The following is an 18,287-nucleotide window of genomic DNA, read 5'->3' as shown; positions in this document are numbered from 1 at the left end:
GTTACTCTGCAACATTTTGTGTTGGCTTAGTAGAAAGGTACTGTGGTACCTTTTTGTTTTAGTGACTTACTCCTTAGGTTGCTATAGATGTATTGAGCTGTTTGCCACTAAGGAATAGATCTTAGCAAGACTGCATTAGCTGTTTCAACTTCTAAGTAATTCAACTTTTAAATGCAAAATTTTGGATAGGCATTTAAATATTCATGCATGTCATACATCTTATTTGGGAATTATCATGTGAAAAATCATGTCATTCATTGTCTTATTCAACCTCTTAGATGTTGACAGTGCAATAAAATTTGTTAGTATCTCACGATAAAGCAAGAGTGGCTTGGAGAGCTGCCTGGTTTTTTTGGTGAAATCTTCAATATGCCTGATGCGAAAACTCTGGCAGCAGTAAGGCACTATCAGACTTGTGGGAATATGTGCTCTATCCTGAGAGAAACTGAATCCCTTGCATTAATTTAAGCACTATGACACCATTTGTAAACTTCTTTCTTGTTTCTGTTTACTGAGTTTGAGTTACAGGCAAATTTTACTGTTTAAGAGGCTCTGGGACGTCTGGTGTCCCCAAGCAGCAGAAGTGTTTGCAATTGCTTGCTGACTTAGAAAGGTCAAACCGACCAAAGTTTGAATGCGGCAGCTTTTAGATCTTGCTCAGGACTGGGGAGGCAGGCTGCCGCTGCTGGGCTGGCATTCCAGCTAACTGGAATAGGAAAGGAAAAGTTTAGATTTTTCCGTGTAACTGGAAAGCATTAGACGGAAAAAGGAGCGATGTGCTTTTCGGAGCTACCTTCAGCCGCCTCTCCAGTGAACTGGCATTGACCGTGGATAGCTGCAGGTACGGGTTCGTTTGATGTGGCCGCTTCCTCGAGCTGTCGGGGCAAAAGACAATTTTTTTAAATGAAAGCGCTCAGCGCGGCGCCACACGCTGCTTGTTGGCGGTTAAAGTCCGGGCTCCGGACAGCGGCCCTGCCGTTACCGGTGGCTGCTCGAAGTGCAAAAAGGCTCAGTTAAGCGGACCCGGCGTCCCCGGCGGGGTCAGATGTGCGTGGAGCCGTCGACGCCGCGGGGCTGCAACACGGAGCCCCCTCCCGTGCCTCGGCCCCTGGCGCGGGCGGTGCCGCCGCCATCCGGCCTCCTTCGCCTTGGGCTGCCGCCGCACGGCGGGGCGGGCGCGCAGCTCCGGCCGGTAGCTCCCGGCACCTCTGAGGTAGCGACCCGGGGCCACCCGGTTTGCCGGCGGGGAAAGCGGGGCCGCCCCAGGGCCCGTCCCTCCGGAGAGGCGGCACCGCCCCGCAGCGGGAGGCACCTCCCGCCCCGCCCTCCCCTCCCAAAATGGCGGCGAGGGCGGTTCCGCTTCCGGGTGGTGCGGGCAGGCGGGGATTGGGGAAGATGGCGGCGGCAGGAGCGTCCGGGCGGGGCGGGCTGGGTCGAGCGTGGGTCTTCTCCGGCTGGGCCCTGGGCCTGTGCTCGCTGCTGGCCTCGGGGACGCGGCCCGCCGCTGCCACCACCCACTGGGTGGTCACCGAGGATGGGAAGATCCAGCAGCAGGTGAGGGGCCCGGAGGGCGCGGGGAGCTGCCCACCGCCGCCTGCCCCGGCGGTCGCGGCGGCAGGGAGAGCCCCCGCCCGCGTCGCCGTTCACCCGCAGCCCCGGCCTGCCCCGAGCTGTGCGGCGGGGGGACGGGGCCTGCTGGCCCGGCGCGAAGCCCCGCCGGTCCGAAAGCCGCCGCAGCCGGCCGGGCGGCGGTGGCGGGCGCTGCCGGCGGCCCCGGCGCGGGGGTCTCCGAGCTGGCGTCGCTCGCGAAACGCGGCTTGAAGTCGCCGGAGCCCCGGGGTGGGGCGGCGGGGCGGAACGGTCGGTGGGCCTAAGCGAGCCGAGCATAGATTTCAGCTAGAACCGTGTTCGGAGCAGCGGCGTTCGCGCTTACCTGCAGCCTCCCTGAAAGCCGTCGGCTCCTTAGGCCGTGCTGCTGAGTAAGCACGAAGCCGGGGTCCTGCTGCGGCCGCGAAGGCAGCAGGAGCTCGACCCTCTCCCGCAAGGCTCGCTGTGACCTTTCCCTGGGGCTGGGAGCCCTCCCGGCGCCGGCGGGGCTGCGCTGCCCGTCGCCGTGCCGCCGGTGCCGGCCCCGGAGCGGCTCCTTCGCCGTGGCTGGCAGCCCGAGTTGTGAGTGAGTTTGCGATTTTTCCCATCCCCGCCGCCCCCGCCCCGGCTGCTTTTCCTTCCTTCTGGAAGTCGGAAAGAAAAACGGTGCGGCGTCTGCTTGGTGCCCCGCTCTGCGGTGATTGTGCGGGTTTCGTCAAAGCGTCTTGTTTTGGTAGCGGGCTCTGCCTCACGTTCACTGAGCGGCTGAGAGAGCCCACATGTGTTTCGTGTCTTTTCCTACTTGCTTTGCTCCCTCTTTGTTGCAAGGGGTACAGCACCACTTTCATGTCAGATCAGCACCAGAAATCCACTTGCGTGTCAGATCCGCTTTGCTCTTAAGCGGAACTGCCAGATCGGTTTCCCTCTGGAGTGGAAGAGTTAATCGCTGTAGCAAGCAGTGTGGCCTTCCCCCCATGGAAAAGAGCGTGGAGAGATGAGTGTCTGTTAACATCACCTTCCTTTTACGAGAGTTTTTGGTGGGGCCTCCCCTCAGAAAGCATTAGGTTCCTCAGACGGGTGGAACTGGGTTTCTCTGCAGGAAGCCCCTGCTGCCTTTATGGTTCTCAGGCACTTCAGCTGTCTGCGTGGATCCAAGCACTCTCTCATAGTTAATCATAAATTAATGAATGACAGCACTTCCAGTGCTATCTCACCTCCTTTTCCCACTTTATGTAGTGGGGAAGTGGTGAGAGTGTATGATAATGGTCTGAAAGCATCTGTGTGCGCACGTTAATTGTATATTATCAAATCTGGGTGAAGCGTTGATTTTGATTATTGCATGAAAAGCAGCTGTGACTTGAAAAAATCTAATTAGCTAAAATGACTTGAAAATCTGATTAGCTAAATTCAGCACTGATTTAAAAAAAATGGCTTTTTATGATGTCAGTTAGCTGATGGTACAGGTAGAAGCTCTCACCGTACCACTGCTATGCAGTAAGCTATTCTATTACAGTTACCGATGCTTTCTAAGCAGGGGGCAGGGGTATTCCCATGTTCCATGTGTAAAGTACTCAGTCTGTAGCGGAGGTGATAAAATAATATCTGTCAAAATTAATCCATCCATCCATTTCCAGCAAGGAACTCGAATTATAAATATGGTATTACTTGGAATATGATGAGCTGGATTCTTCCGTAGCTGGGATGTAGTGCTGCTAATTGTCCAGTGAGTTTTTTGTAATAAGATGTATTTCAGCATCTGTTACTGTCATCTCCCGGGCTCTTGCAAAAATGATACTTAAATTTTGGTTATTGCTATCGCCATCCCTGCAGAGCCTCTCTGAATTTAATTTTTCCACTTACTTGTATCTGGGGGAATGAGAAGAGTGGGCGTTTTCTAGAGTAAACTTGAATGTTTTAAATGCCAAAATGTAATTGTGGTTCAATAGTTAGCAGCAAAACCAACAGATCATCTCCATTGTCCAGCAATAGGAAGGAGTTGTTATTGTCCCACTCTACACCGCACTGGTGCAGCCCCGCCTCGAGCTCTTTGTGCAGTTTTGGGTGCCTCCATATAAGAAGGACATCAAACTTTGAGAGTGTGTCCAGAGGAGGGTAACCAAGATGGTGAAAGGTCTCGAGGGTAAGACTTCTGAGGAGCTGCTTGAGGTCACTTGGCTTGGAGAAGAGAAGGCTGAGGGGTGACCTCAGTCTACAACTTCCTGAAGGGGGGCAATGGAAGGGGAGGTGCTGATCTCCTCTCTCTGGTGACCAGCAACAGGACACAAGGAAATGGAATGAAGCTGCATCAGGGGAAGTTCAGATAGGACATTAGGAGAAGGGTCTTCATTCAGAGCGTGGTCGGTCACTGGAACAGGCTCCGCTGGGAAGTGGACACGGCACCAAGCCTGTCCAGAGTTCAAGGAATGTCTGGACAACGCTCTTAATCGTATGGTTTAGTGGTAGGTAGTGCCGCGAGGAGCAGGGAGTTGGACTCGATGATCCTTATGGATCCCTTCCAACTTGAGATATTCAGTGATTCTATGAATCATTGGCAATGGGATGCTTCGTAACTGATTTATCAATTCATTGGTAGAACCACAATATTCCAAAACATTTGAGCTATCCTTCTCCTAATACCAAGACATAAGTACTTCGTAACAGGACATAAGCCTCAAATTTCCCTGCAGAGCATCCCTTTGCTTTAATTTTTCAAAGTATTTTTTGTTAAGTTGATATTTATCATGAGAACTTGTACTTTTACCAGTACACTTAGCCATTCAGTCCTTCTCTCCAGCTATTTTTACTCTGTGCATTTTCAGTGGGGCTTTTGTCCACGTTCGTCTCGAACTCTTTGGCTGTGCAGCTTCTTGTGTTTCTCTGCAGCGTCTGGCATTTCAGCTTCCCAGTGTACGTAGAGCATTGCCTGTCATCAGCTTCTCTACTAGTTCTAATTAATCTACTCTTGTTTTGTAGAAAAATATCGTCGCATCAGATTTTTCCATAGTACTCTGGACTCCTCCTCTGAACGTCCAAGTATCGATCCATTGTGCTAGTTCTTGCTGCTTGCACAGCAGCCCAGGTTTGAAGTTTGAAGCACCTTACAGATGTGTAAGTCAAGACTCGTGTTTGGAATAAGCTTCAGCTGCTGCTGATTTGGCCGCAATAACCTAAATAGGGTCACAGAGCATCGCCGCCTGCCCTGCAGCTCAAAGCAGGGCCAGATCTGCTCACCGAGGGCTAAATTTTGCTTCCAGGGGTGGGGATTTGACAACCTTGCTGGGCACCTGGTCCAGCGGTCGACTGCCTTCAGTGTGAAATTTTTTCCATCTTTTCTAATCAGAGTTTCCCACGTAGCAGCAGATGTAGGGTGCCTCTCGCTGTCACACCTCAGGAAGAGTCTGGCTCCATCTTTTTCACCCGGCCTTTAGGAAGGTGAACCAGCAGCAGTGTCCCCCTGCAGCTGAGCCAGCCTGCTTCTCTCAGCTGCTCTGGGTTATGTGCTCAGGTCCCTCACCACCTCGAACGGGCTTTGCTGGCCTCGAAACCGGCGACAGAAAGCCGAAGCAGGTGGGTTCTCAGGGGTGGGGGGGAATAATCGCTCCCTCGCCCCGCTGGCCCAGCCTTGCCGCTGCAGCCCAGGATGCAGTTGGCCGCCTCAGCTGCAGGGGCACGCTGCCGGCTCATCGCCAGCTTTCCCCCGCCCCCCCCGCAGAGCCCAAACATCCTTTTCCACAAAGCTGTTTTCTGTTCGGCCCCAGCCTTTCCTGCCGCACGGGTCCGTTGCATCGCAGGCGCTGGGTTTGCGCTTGCCGTTCTTGACTTCGCGAGGTCCCTGGCAGCCCGTTTCTCCAGCTCTCTCTCTAACCGCAGCTCTGCCCTCCACCGTGGCCGCCCCCGCCCCGTGTTTGCAGAGGACACTAAGCCTCCTGAGGTTCTTTTTTCCCCTGTCGTTAGTAAAGACATTAAACAGTGTTGGCCCTGGTATTGATCCCCGCGGGATGCTGCTGGTGACCAGCCACTGTTGGACTTCGCACTGCTGATCGCAACCCTTCCAGCACTGCAGTCTCTAACTGGAAGTGGCTAATGCTGTCTGGTGGCAAAGAGTGGTGGTATTAATTAGCATTTATATTATTTAATTTTACAAATACTAGCATTCACAGTCTGAAACACATTTTTAAAGATTGTCACCTTTTTACAGAGGGACAGGCTTAATCTTCACTTCGACTACCTCAGTTTATCTGAATGAAGCCCGTATAATTGATTAAGATGTGGGCAAAACTTGAGTGGTAGTAAGACCCAGACGTTTACCCTGCTAAATGAACCACTAGCTGTGGATGTCCAGATAAGCACCAGTGACTTCCCTGCAGCTTTTAGTTTGCTACTGTGAACCTTGTCTTCCTTGTTACCAAAGTGTGCTGTAGATGAGGAGCTGAAAGCAGAAGTTACAGATCTTGACCCATATATAAAATATAATAGCCGGAATCTGTTTGAGGAAAGAAGGGTGAGAATATTTGATATTATTGCCCCAAAATTTCCACTAGCTGTTTCTCCTTATAGTGCAGCAAGGATGTCAGCCTTTAGTATGGGACTATATTCGAGTGAGATTGATTTTCCTGTGGCGTAAGACAGCTGGCAGTACCCTGACTGAGACTTGAGCTGGAGTTCTTAGTGGTATAACAACCTGGCAGGGGTGGCAAAATTAAGGCAAACCGAACAGTTTTCCATATATCGGCAAGATCTCATCTAGTAAGTGGGAGTGCTTGCTAAGTAGGCCCTGCTGTTCCAGTTTCTAGTGAACATTTCTGAATGCTGAAACAAATTAATTCCCAGCAGTGCATGTGACATTTCGTTGTCTCGGTAAGCCATCAAGAGAAAAGCCATCAAGCTGTATCTGTTGCTCTAGTAGCCTGTTTTCAGGTCAAAAACATCATTCTGTGCATCAGTTCGTCTTCTTTTGGTCTGAGTCCACCTTCAAATGTGTGTTCCTGCAAGCCAGGGACTGAGTAATCGTCTCTCTTTAATGAGATTATATCTGCTCAGTGCACATGTTTATAAGCCTTCTCATTTCACAACTTGCGGTATAAAGTTCAGGCTAATATATAACTGATTTTAGACAGTGCTTGTCTGCCAGTAGGGAAGCTAGCCACTCTACGGAAATACTAGTGTAATTCAAGAGAAGGGAGAAACTTGGCGTAAAGAGGGGGCAAACAAGTGACAGATTAAATGCAACGCAGGAAGCAGTTTCAGTAGTCATTCAGGGCGTTACTGGTGGGGACCAGCTGCTGTCACCTCTCAGAGACCTGACATATCAGAGCTGAGGTAGGGTCTTTCTAAAGATCCCTTGATGGAGGCGACTAAAGCCGAGCAAGCTGGCGGGGACTCAAAGGACTGCCTTTATCTGGACTACTATAAATGCTGAAAAAGTTAGTTCTGAGTAACTGAAGGAAAAGAAGCAAAGAAGCCTCCCAGGCAGATGGTCCAAAGCAGGACTGGGGAAGTGTTGCCAGGAGCAGAGAGCCTCTTGGCAAGGAATCTGAGTTGGCGAAAAGTTGTTTTGTTTTTAATGCGCTGCCGTGTGTTTTGAGATGATCTGGAGAAGAGAGTGAACGAGCGAGGCTGGTTAGCCTGTTCGGGGCTAAGACGACTAGCCGCTCAATAAACGCGACATCCGAATTTCATGCAGTGCAGTAGTGTGCTTAATTCTGGCTTAGTACAAGTACCTAACAGTTGTTCGTTTGGTTGCGAATTTGAATGCGAGTGTGCCTCAAGTTGCAGCAAGGCAAGATGATCATGGATGGCTTTAGAGTTGGTTAATGCATTACTGATGTCTGTCATCTGACTGCACGCGTACGCTAACAGGCTGAGATGAGAACAGTGGTCCATACGCTCAAGACTAGAGGAAAAGCAGCCATCCAAAACCAAGGAAATCTAGTGCAGCCAAATAAAAAGCTGTTTGCTGCTTACAAAAGCGTCTTCTGCGATATATTAAGCAGTCACTCCGACCCATCTTGAAAATGACAGGTGGATGTTTGCTTTGCTCTTTTTCTAAAGGTTAGTTTGCTTGGCTGCATGACCTCTTTCTCAACTGAATTTCTTACCCTTCCAAAGTCTGTTGTGTGCTAAACAGAAAAAAAATATTGTTCGTTCTTACTGACGTGTGTAACGTAGCAAGCCTTCCCCAAAACAGTTGCCAGTGCCTCTTTATGAGTGTGTGCAAAGAGACCTAGGCTGGCGGGTGGTGTGAGTCTACTGCGTTCATTAGATGGGTGACGAGGTGAAGCATGATGGTTTTGAAGCATAGGTCAGTTTATCTTCAGGAAAAGGGAAACTTGTTCCGTTTTAAAACTTCTCTCTTGGTCACCAAAAGACTGTGGGATTTAGGCCTTCCTCTAGTGTGAAAAATAATAATTTTTGAAAAACCCTTCACTTTAAATTTCGTGCCTTTTCATAGGTATATTCGAAAAGTTTGAACCTGAATATTTTGTGTAGTGAATGGCTGAGACGCCTAACGTCCTTGTCCCCGGCGGGGTGCTGCTGACCTAGAACCGCACTTCAGCAGCGCTGCCTGCTCGCAGGGGAGCCTCCGTCTTTCTGTATTGCTGGGAAGGTCACGGCTAGATCTGAATTTGATAAAAATAGGCCTTCTGGTAGCCTGTATGTGGAGTGCAGTCAGAAATGCAAATTTTTTGTTCTTTGGGGCAGTGATGGAGGAGAAGTAGCCCTCGCTGTTCTCAACTCGGCAGTGAAAGATTTGCATCTGAGGTGGAGCAGCTGAACGGCTGTCGGTGCCCGTGCTCCTCAGCTTGCCGCAGTCTAGCAGGTAACCTTATGCCAGGTTTTGACTGCTGACAGCAAAGCTTTATTACAAAAACGGCTGGCTTTAGCCCAGCATAGTAATATACGCCGAGGTGGTTCCGTTTGTAAGTCCGGAAGGCCCCAGCGGTGGCTGTGGCTGCGTGCAGGCGCCGTGTCCTGCTCGCTCCTCCGCTCCTGGTGCTTCCGTGCAGCCTTTGTCCTCCGGGCACAGGGAGGCTCCCAGGTCCCATTTCTCTTAGCATCCTCCCACTTGGATTTCCCGGCCTCTCATCCTGTTTTCCGTCACTTTTAGAAGAAGGGTAGGACAAACTGACAAGATGATACGAATCAACTGTTCAAAACTGATCATTCTGTGGTGAAAGCTGTGCTCGGTGGCTGGCATGCCTTCCCCGTATTGTGAGCTTCACAGCAAAAGGATAGCCTGGAAGTGGCCCAAGCACATGTTTGCATGAAGGCCCCATCAAACCCAAAAGAGCAAAGTCAGCAAGACTGTGAAATCCACTGTTGTTTTGTGTAGCTGAACTCTTTTTTTTTTTTTTTTTTTCCCCCCCGCTTCTTCTTTCCCTCCCACATTTAAAGCTGAATCCCTACCTGCTACTAACCAGTTAGGAAATGAGAACCATGGTGTACAAGTGCCTGCCCTAAAAATACATCAGTGGATAAAGTCATTTCCCTTAAAGTTTAACCAGAAAAAAATAATGGGTTGTCTGCTGTTCATTTGCTGAAGAAATTACTGCTCGGGGATAACCTTTTTTAGGTACCTTGTAAGTCTAATTAGTATTTTTCCTCTTCTGTACTTTCAACATTAGAACACTTAATATTTTTAGGATTTGGCAGTGAGCAGGCAGCAGGAACCAGTCTGCCTTTATGAAAGCAAGTACTTGTTCATTACAGATGTATATGAGTGATCTCTCCATCTCTTGTTTTGATTCAGCTGAGTGTATGGCTGGCATCTGGTTTTGCTACTGTAGAATGTAAAACTTAGCTAGAATACACACATTGGAAATTTGTTTTGTACCCTTAAGTATGACCAACAACACATTGCAGACAAGTGGTGTTACAAATAAAGGCTTGTTTTCTTTGAGGTATTTAGATCTGTTATCTACGATATTCATAGCTGGTGTGCTCTCTGGAAGTGATCTCAGTTGAGCAGACCTATTCAATAATACTGCAACTTCATTAGGTTTTATGTTTGAAGTGCTACAAGTGTTTAAAATTTCTGTCTTCCCTGTAGCGCAGCTACCCTTAATAATATCCAAACACCTAATGCTGTTTGTTAACAGATTCTGCAGCTGTAAGCTTTTAAATGGCTCAATACTTATTATAAAAACTCAATTCAACATCATTTTTCTGTGTGAATTTTTCAGTGATATCCCTTGGAACAAGAATCTTCTGATACTCCCTGCTCATCATTTGGATAAGCCAAAGCATATATTTTCCAGTTTTGTAGCTTGTCTTGCACTGAAACCTATACAGAATTTTTTTTGGCTTTTTCAGAAATGCCGTGGAAGCATCATGTTGGAGTGTAGAGTATCTCAAAACAGCAAGAATATACCAAAAGCCAAGCATCGGTTTTTAGATCCTTCGCTCCCACTTGAGACTGCAAGGCGTTCCAGCCTATTTGAGTGGAATTGCCTTCATTTCACAAGTACAGTGACAAAAGATCCACCATCTATAAAACAAGCCTATAAAACAAGTACGAGGAGCCCGTTTTGCTGTACGCCATCATTTGATGTAGTATCTTTTCTAGCTTCTTTCTGTCATAATCTGCCTTCTGCATCTAGTAGAATGCTTTTAGGACATGCAGAGGCACTAACAGCTGTTCTGATTTTGGTGATCCTGTGCCACAGTACTTTAAAAAAAGCCTTACCTAAAAATTCATTGACCCTCATTTTAGAAATTTACTTCCTAGTGCAATATAACTGGATCTTGGGGAAAAATATACCGGAAGGTTTGGCAAAACTTACAAGTCTAATTATTCAGAGACTTTGATATATGCAGGTAACACAGGAGAGACTCTCTAAAACTTCAGGGTTTGATTCGACTCCGATGTCTTTTTCTTGTTACACAAATTCTGTGTGTTTCTTGCTGAATCAGGTTCGTGGTGTACTTTGTGACAGTGAATAAATTTGAACTGTGCTTTATAAAGAAACTTTCACCTTTGGGCAAAGTTGAACAGAGAACACTTATTCTAAAAGTGGTTTGCTGGCAGGCTTTCTGCAGTGTAGCTATAGTAGCCGTCAGAGGTTTGGGGAAAGCTTTCCAGCACTATTTTTTTCCTGTTTACTGTGTTTGAATTGAAGTCAGATTCTTGCATTTCAAGCACTTCATCTTGAATGTCACAGTTTCAGCACTTTGGGGGAAGGGTAAATGAATGTAGTGCTTTGCCGTCAGCCTAACGCTTTGAGTTAAAAATGAGTAGGTTGGAACAAGCGTCTGTTCTGGCGCAGGAGTCTCCGCTCTCCTCGGCGCGAGGCTGGAGGTGCTCTGCGGGCTGACTGTTCCGGTTCATCCCAGCAGTCCTGTGGGGAGTTGCTTACGTTTTGCAAAAGATGAGCTAAACCCATCTGGTTTTCACTCGTCTGACTCCCCTGATCAGATGATGAGGCACAACAGACTTTGCATGAAGGGGTGAAGGATCCCTAGTGTAAGCAGGCCACTGTCCTATATCACATTTCTAATGCAATTTGGATTTATGGTAACATCTGCAGCTCCTGTCTTAAATGTGACAGGAAGCATCAAATGTGAAGTGGTTCTTAACACTGAGGGGGGGGGGGGGTGGCAGGGCAAAGTGTAACACGCTAAAGTGAGACCAAGTCCTACCTGGCAGAAGATTCAATCCTAAGGTAAAAAGGAGCATCTGAGAACACCTGGGTATTTGATTGCAGCTGTAATGTTGCAATAAAACATGACAGCTTTTGAAATAACACCTGCCTCTAATAAGGTTTTAACTGTTGAAGACCTATGCTAGTTTCCAGAGCAAAGTTTTGTTGTGTTTTCTTTACTAGTTAATGGTTTAAAAACGGACATTAAATGCAAACACTGTACCACATACATCTTCAGCAGTGCTCAGAACAAATACAAACTTTTATTTATTCCAGCAGTCCCAGGACTGTATCATCAGCAAGTCTGGTGAAGCTTAATAAGACGGGGCCCATGTACGCCCTTTATTTCAGTACACAATTATTTGCAAATACCTGAGCTGTCATAAAAGAGGGGAGCTATGGCTTTGAGCTAGTAAATACATACCGTTTGTACCCTAAGATCGTATGCAGTTGTGGATATAATGTGCTTTTTCCTCAAAATGATCCAGTACCGTTCATGTTGCTTACTGTTTTCTGTCTAAAGAAATATTTTCTCTAATGGATACCATGAAGATGTCGTTCAGCTGTGCAAAGGCAACAGACATAAAGAAAAGGAAAATAACTTGATACTTTATGTAGAAATTCTCCGGTGGAACCAGCCTCTTGTTTTGTTTTAGATACTTTCTTGAAACTGGGGGCATTTCCCCAACCGGATCAGTCTCTGGGTGACTTAAATAGAGGCGGCGAGTGTCTGTAAGAGCACAAGCATGACATGAGACTGAACGAAACCACTATCTTCTAAAATCTGCTTAGAGTCTTCAGAGTATTTTTCTTGTGGGAAGGAAGGGGTGTAATCCAGAGCAGGCTTCAGGTATCCATCAAATACGTTTTATTTGGACTATTGTATTTCTGACTAAAGAATTATTTGACAGGTGAGTGAAGCTCTGAGGGCTTTTCTAAATCTTCAGGGTGCGTTGTCGTCTCTTTGAATTTTTCTAAGCAGCAGCCCACAGGAAAGTTCTGGCATGTCTTATGTTTTTATTCAGGGTATAATTTTCTGGGTTTTGGGATAGGGCTGCAGTGGAAAGCAGGGAGATGCTAGGTGGCACTCGAGCACGAGCAGCACCAGCAGCAAGGACGGGGCGAAGAGTGAGCACCCATGCGGCAAGCCCTGCAGAGCTCTGAGCCTGCGTTCTCAATTTCAGCACGTGCTGCTGCCCACTTATCTTTACCGCTGCTGCTACTGTTACTTCTGCTGCCTAGATTATGCCGATATATCATCTTTGTTTGCTACCTACTCACTGCGCTAAATTCTTCATGAGGTGGCATTACTGCCCTCGGTGGCAAATGCAGTATTGGTGCTCTTCACAGCTGAGTAGGTCAGCTTTCCCTTTTTCCAGCTGTAGAAGAGGCTGCCACTGTAAAAGAAAACATGTTTGATCTGGGGAGGGATGTTGTAAAAAGGTGGATGACGGACCAGAAGTCTTGACAGTATTGCTGGCTGGATCTGCGAGGAACAGGTTGCAGTTCGAGCGCCACGTGGCTGTCACTACAGAGAGGGGGATGATGAAGTGCTCACCTGAGGCCAATTCAGACTAGCCTGCTGATCTGGCTGAAAACGAACTGTTTAATCTTTTAAGTTATTTTTCAGCTGACTTGGCTGGCCTGTTTCTCAGTGGAGCTGTAAGATTACAGGTAGGAAGAAAAGGGAGGATTCCCCTACTTGGCAGCAGAGTGATTTTTTGGATCAATCTAAGCAGATTAGGAAATTGCACTTTAAATTCTATGAAATTCTTATGTTTGAGCACCGTCATCCTCCAAACTGATGCCTGTTGAAGACCAGGTTGGCATTATTTTCCTCATTTGCAGGCATGAGATCATAAGATCTCCTGTGGTTTTCAATTAAGAATCTGTTTTCCTTTGTGTCATATAGCATTCAGCTCTAAAAAAAATTGCTTTTTATTTCCTCAGTTATCATTTTGTAATGCCTTCATACTGTAAATGTATAAACTGAAGAGTATAAGAACTGATACAGTATATTCGGCTTACTTTTACAAGCTGCCAAAAGTGCTCTGAACGCATTGGATGTGCTGGCTCAAGTTTCCTCTGCAAACCTTGCGTGATTGTCCAGTGTAGCTGCTTAATTTTTCCATTCAAATTCTTTTTCCGAAATTATTGCACCTAAAATGGATTTTTATTTTTAGGAGCTAATAATAGCCTTTACTCTGATAATTTCTTGCAGTGGAAGTCTTGAACTTTCAGAGTCAGAAATGATCAAATGTAAACAAATGTAAAGTTGGATTTACTACTAAAGTTTTTATTTTAGAGCTTTTTGTTTACGCACTGCATTGGTCTTAAAGAGATAATGACTGCTAAGGTTATGTAATAATATTAACTTTCTACTAGGTTGAAGGGTTTTGCTATTATTAGAAAGTGCTCATTTGCTGGTGACAAACTGAGGTCAGATCTGGAAGTGAAAATCTGAAGACTAAAGAAAAATATCATGCATGCTGCTTAACTTGAGATGATTTCCTGGTGGATGTGACCTTTCATATTCATAACCTTACGAATGAATTCGGCAACGTTGCTGTTTGGTTGTTGTTATCGCTTTGGTTTCTGCTGCCAGGTAGTAGTTGATAGGAATTTGGTACTTGTTGCGTTACTTTTCTGTCAACCCGTGCACGCTGGGTGGGTAACATACCACTCCGAACTCCCAAACGCTAGATTCAGACCTAACTCTCCTGAGACTGGTTTTTCAAAAGTTAAAGCAGAAGCTTTCCCTGAATATCATTCCATTTCTGAATGAATGATAAGCCGAGATCCTTCATCTTTCAGAATAAGGCTTTCTAAATGCATAACTTTCTGCAAAAAATCGCTCCCCAGATGTAGTTTGTCACTGAAAGTGGAGCGGATCGTTGACTTTGCTCTCAGTGACTGTGTCATATCATGCAAGCAGCCTCTACATGTCAGAGGAAGAGTGCTATTTTGGAATGGGTGATCAAGCGCTTTAAACAGAGTAAAACTTTCCCTTATTTTCTTTGCAAATTCATCTCTCATTCGCTTGCACGTGCCACAGTAGTTTCTCTAGTAAATGAGGCATGGTCAAGTGCTACATTCAGTGCGTAACTCTGGTTTTGTGTGCAACCAGTTCAAGGTGAGGTGGGGCCCGTAGGAGGAAATATGAAATACAACTGTGAGTAAAATGCTGTAGACTTTAATACTTCAACTAACAGCATAGGGTTTTTTATATGCTATTTTCTGTGCTTCTCTGGATCATTGCTAATACTTGGTCACCCTTTACTGGCAACAGTTAAATCCATAATCTCCAAATTCATAGTGTGAAAATTAACTGGTGTCAGTAGCACCTGTTATTTTCTATTCATCTGGTGATATAAGAGAATTAATTTGCTAAGGCAGAAAATTAGTTACGTGTAAGTATCTGGACTGTGTAGGTAGCCACCTGCCAAAATGGCTCCATACTAAAAGAAGCAGTTCAGCTTTTGATTTGGGAAGGAATACTTAGCCAAATTTAGCCAAAACCACCCCTAGGGGTTTTTTTTTTGGGGGGGAATAAAAGGAACAAATGTTTTCATCTTAGAGGATAGGATCCTTGCTCAGGAGGGAGGTTTGCAAGGAACGTAGACTTCACAGTCAGTAGTCCAAAGAAAGTAGATTTGAGCTTATTATCTCAAGAGAACATGGTCCAAGGCTTAATCTGTTGACAGGACACATTAAAATGACCAGGAAATTTGCTGTTGTCCTGCTGGAAATGCAGTTCTCTGCAACAAGAGAGAGTCCCAGAAATATGTCCAAGTCGTTTGGAAAGTTGACAAAAAATGAAGAGCTGGAGCTCAGGAGGTTCCCCTGCACACGTATATATGGCAAATTTTTCCATTAAATTATAACGACACCAAGTTTAGCCAGATATCATGGTGGTGGACAGCCCATGTAGAGGTATCAGCGCTAACGCACAGGTAGTGCTTACTCCTTTACGCAGTAGCTAGTTCCGTGTGCTGAAAGCTTGAATGGAAACTGGACAGATCCAGGAACATCTTCGTGTAGACCGTCTACCTGTTGTGGTTTAACGCAGCATGCAGCTAAACACCACACAGCCATTTGCTCGCTCCCCGCCCCCCTGCAGTGGGATGGGAGAGAGAATCGGGGGAAAAAAAGTAAAATTCATGGGTTGACATAAAGACGGTTTAATAGGAAAGAAAGGGAAGGCAAAATGATAATAATAATAATGATGATAAAAGAATATACCAATAAGTGATGCATAATGCAATTGCTCACCACCTGCGGATGGATGCGCAGCCAGTTCCCAAGCAGCAGTTGCTGCCCCCCCGGCCAACTCCCCGCAATTTATATTCTGAGCATGACGTCATATGGTATGGAATATCCCTTTGGCCAGTTTGGGTCAGCTGTCCTGGCTGTGCCCCCTCCCTGCTTCTCGCTGGCAGGGCATGAGAAGCTGAAAAGTCCTTGACCAGTGTAAGCACTGCTCAGCAACAACTAAAACATCAGTGTGTTATCAACACTATTCTCATCTTAAAACCAAAACACAGCACTATACCAGCTACTAGGAAGAAAATTAACTCTATCCCAGCCAAAACCAGCACAGTATCCACCCCTTATTCTATACCATCTGCGTCATGTCCATGTCCCACACTTCCCAATACATTCCAATTAATCACCACCACTCTTCCTGTCCTTTGATATATACATACAGATATCATTCCCTTAGTCCGTGGGCCATCCCTATAAAATGTCCGTTGAGTTCATTTAGTCCATGACTTTGGGCTCCATCTGTCAGAACAGTCCTTCAGGGCAGGAGAGGTGGTGTGTGGTGTTGGACTGTTGCATGCTGAAGCCAGTTCTGGTTCCATTATCGCTGCGCTCATCCGGTTCTATCATAGTTGCACCTTGCTCAGTTTCATCAAAGTCCATTCTTCATTAATCTGGGTGGTTCTTACTGTAATACCGTTGATATAGCATATAGCAACCATAGAAGTGATGACATACATATTATATAGCAATTAACATCATACAATTTAATTCATTGGCTATTTTCACCCAAAATCAAATCTCCTTAAGGTACACACCAGACTTCCCCATCCTCCTGCATCACCCACCAAGTGCACCCAGGTCCTTGAGCAAAAGCAATCCCACGGATGGGTTTGCCTTTGCCCAAGGCAGGAATAACCCAGACTGTCTTCCCCAACGTATTTTTTATTTGCACTGCAGGGACTTTATCCCCTTCTACAGTACGTAAAAATTTTGACTGGGCAGGGCCAGCTCAGTTGGCAGATCCCCTAGTGTTGACTAACCAGGTGGCTTTTCTAAATGTGTGTCCCAGTGCTTGAATGTCCCACCACCCATTGCCCTCAGCGTAGTCTTTAACAGCCCATTGTATCGTTTGATTTTCCCAGAGGCTGGTGCATGGTAGGGGATGTGACAGACCCACTCAATGCCATGCTCTTTGGCCCAGGTGTCTATGAGGGTGTTTCGGAAATGAGTCCCGTTGTCTGACTCAATTCTTTCTGGGGTGCCATGTCGCCATAGGACTTGCTTTTCAAGGCCCAGGATGGTGTTCCGGGCAGTGGCATGGGGCACAGGGTATGTTTCCAGCCATCCGGTGGTTGATTCCACCGTGGTGAGCACATAGCGCTTGCCTTGGTGGGTTTGTGGGAGTGTGATAGAATGAATCTGCCAGGCCTCCCCATATTTATATTTCAGCCATCGTCCTCCGTACCAGAGAGGCCTTACTCGCTTGGCTTGCTTGATTGCAGCACACATTTCACATTCATGGATAACCTGTGCAATAGTGTCCGTGAGCAAGTCCACCCCTCGATCACGAGCCCATCTATATGTTCTATCTCTCCCTTGGTGGCCTGAAATGTCATGGGCCCACCGAGCTATAAATAATTCACCTTTATGTTGCCAGCCCAGATCCACCTGAGCCACTTCAATCTTAGCAGCCTGGTCCACCTGCTGGTTGTTTTGGTGTTCCTCAGTGGCCCGACTCTTGGGTACGTGAGCATCTACGTGACGTACTTTTACAGCCAGGTTCTCTACCAATATCTTGCCACAACGCGGCAGCCCAGATGGGTTTACCTCTGCGCTGCCAGCTGTTCTGCTTCCACTGCTGCAACCAACCCCACAGGGCATTTGCCACCATCCATGAGTCAGTATAGAGATAAAGCACTGGCCGTTTTTCTCGTTCGGCAATGCCCAAGGCCAGCTGGATGGCTTTCACCTCTGCAAACTGGCTCGATTCACCTTCTCCTTCAGCAGTTTCTGCAACTTGGTGTATAGGACTCCATACAGCAGCTTTCCATCTCCGATGCTTTCCCACAAGGCGACAGGACCCATCAGTGAACAGGGCATATTGCTTCTCATTTTCTGGTAGTTTATTATACAGTGGGGCCTCTTCAGCACGTGTCACCTCCTCCTCTGGGGATATTCCAAAATCTTTGCCTTCTGGCCAGTTCGTGATCACCTCCAAGATTCCTGGGCGACTGGGGTTTCCTATTCGGGCCCGTTGTGTGATCAGTGCGACCCACTTACTCCACGTAGCATCGGTTGCATGATGTGTAGAGGGGACGCTCCCTTTGAACATCCAGCCCAGCACCGGCAGTTGGGGTGCCAGGAGGAGCTGTGCCTCAGTACCAACCACTTCGGAAGCAGCTCGAACCCCTTCATATGCTGCCAATATCTCCTTCTCAGTTGGAGTGTAGCGGCCTCGGATCCTCTGTATCCCCGACTCCAGAACCCCAGGGGTCGACCTCGAGTCTCCCCTGGGGCTTTCTGCCAGAGGCTCCAGGTAGGGCCGTTCTCCCCGGCTGCGGTGCAGAGCACATTCCTTACATCTCGTCTTGCCCGGACTGGCCGAAACCAGCACACTACCATAACAGTCATTATGTTAAAATTATGAGATCTTGCTGTCCTTGCCACCCTTCATCCCTTCATCCTGTCATTACATACTCCTGTCCGTTTCCTTGCTTCTGTTCTCATACTCCTTGCATCCTCCATGAGCTAATTTAATCTACTAGTTCAGATAAAGCTGCCGATAGGGGATTA

The 18,287-nt window shown here is 47.1% G+C and overlaps 1 protein-coding gene and 1 long non-coding RNA gene across 2 annotated transcripts in view; one reads left to right on the top strand and one right to left on the bottom strand.

Moving 5' to 3' along the window:
* Positions 1-50: 50 nt before the first annotated feature.
* LOC142083149 (uncharacterized) lies at positions 51-1,386 on the bottom strand. The gene is made up of 2 exons (XR_012673992.1): positions 983-1,386; positions 51-875 (listed from the first exon to the last, which is right to left on the bottom strand). It is a non-coding gene; the product is annotated as an uncharacterized LOC142083149 (long non-coding RNA).
* The window catches only part of TTC17 (tetratricopeptide repeat domain 17), a 64,282-nt gene continuing 47,318 nt past the window's right edge, over positions 1,324-18,287 (top strand). The window contains exon 1 of the mRNA XM_075152359.1: positions 1,324-1,554. Within this exon, the coding sequence (XP_075008460.1) occupies positions 1,339-1,554 (216 nt within the window). The 5' untranslated portion in view covers positions 1,324-1,338. The remainder of the gene's footprint in view (positions 1,555-18,287) is intronic.

This window comes from Calonectris borealis, chromosome 5 (genome assembly GCF_964195595.1).
Source record: "Calonectris borealis chromosome 5, bCalBor7.hap1.2, whole genome shotgun sequence".
Lineage (NCBI taxonomy): Eukaryota > Metazoa > Chordata > Aves > Procellariiformes > Procellariidae > Calonectris > Calonectris borealis.
This window is presented reverse-complemented; position numbering and strand designations above follow the sequence as displayed.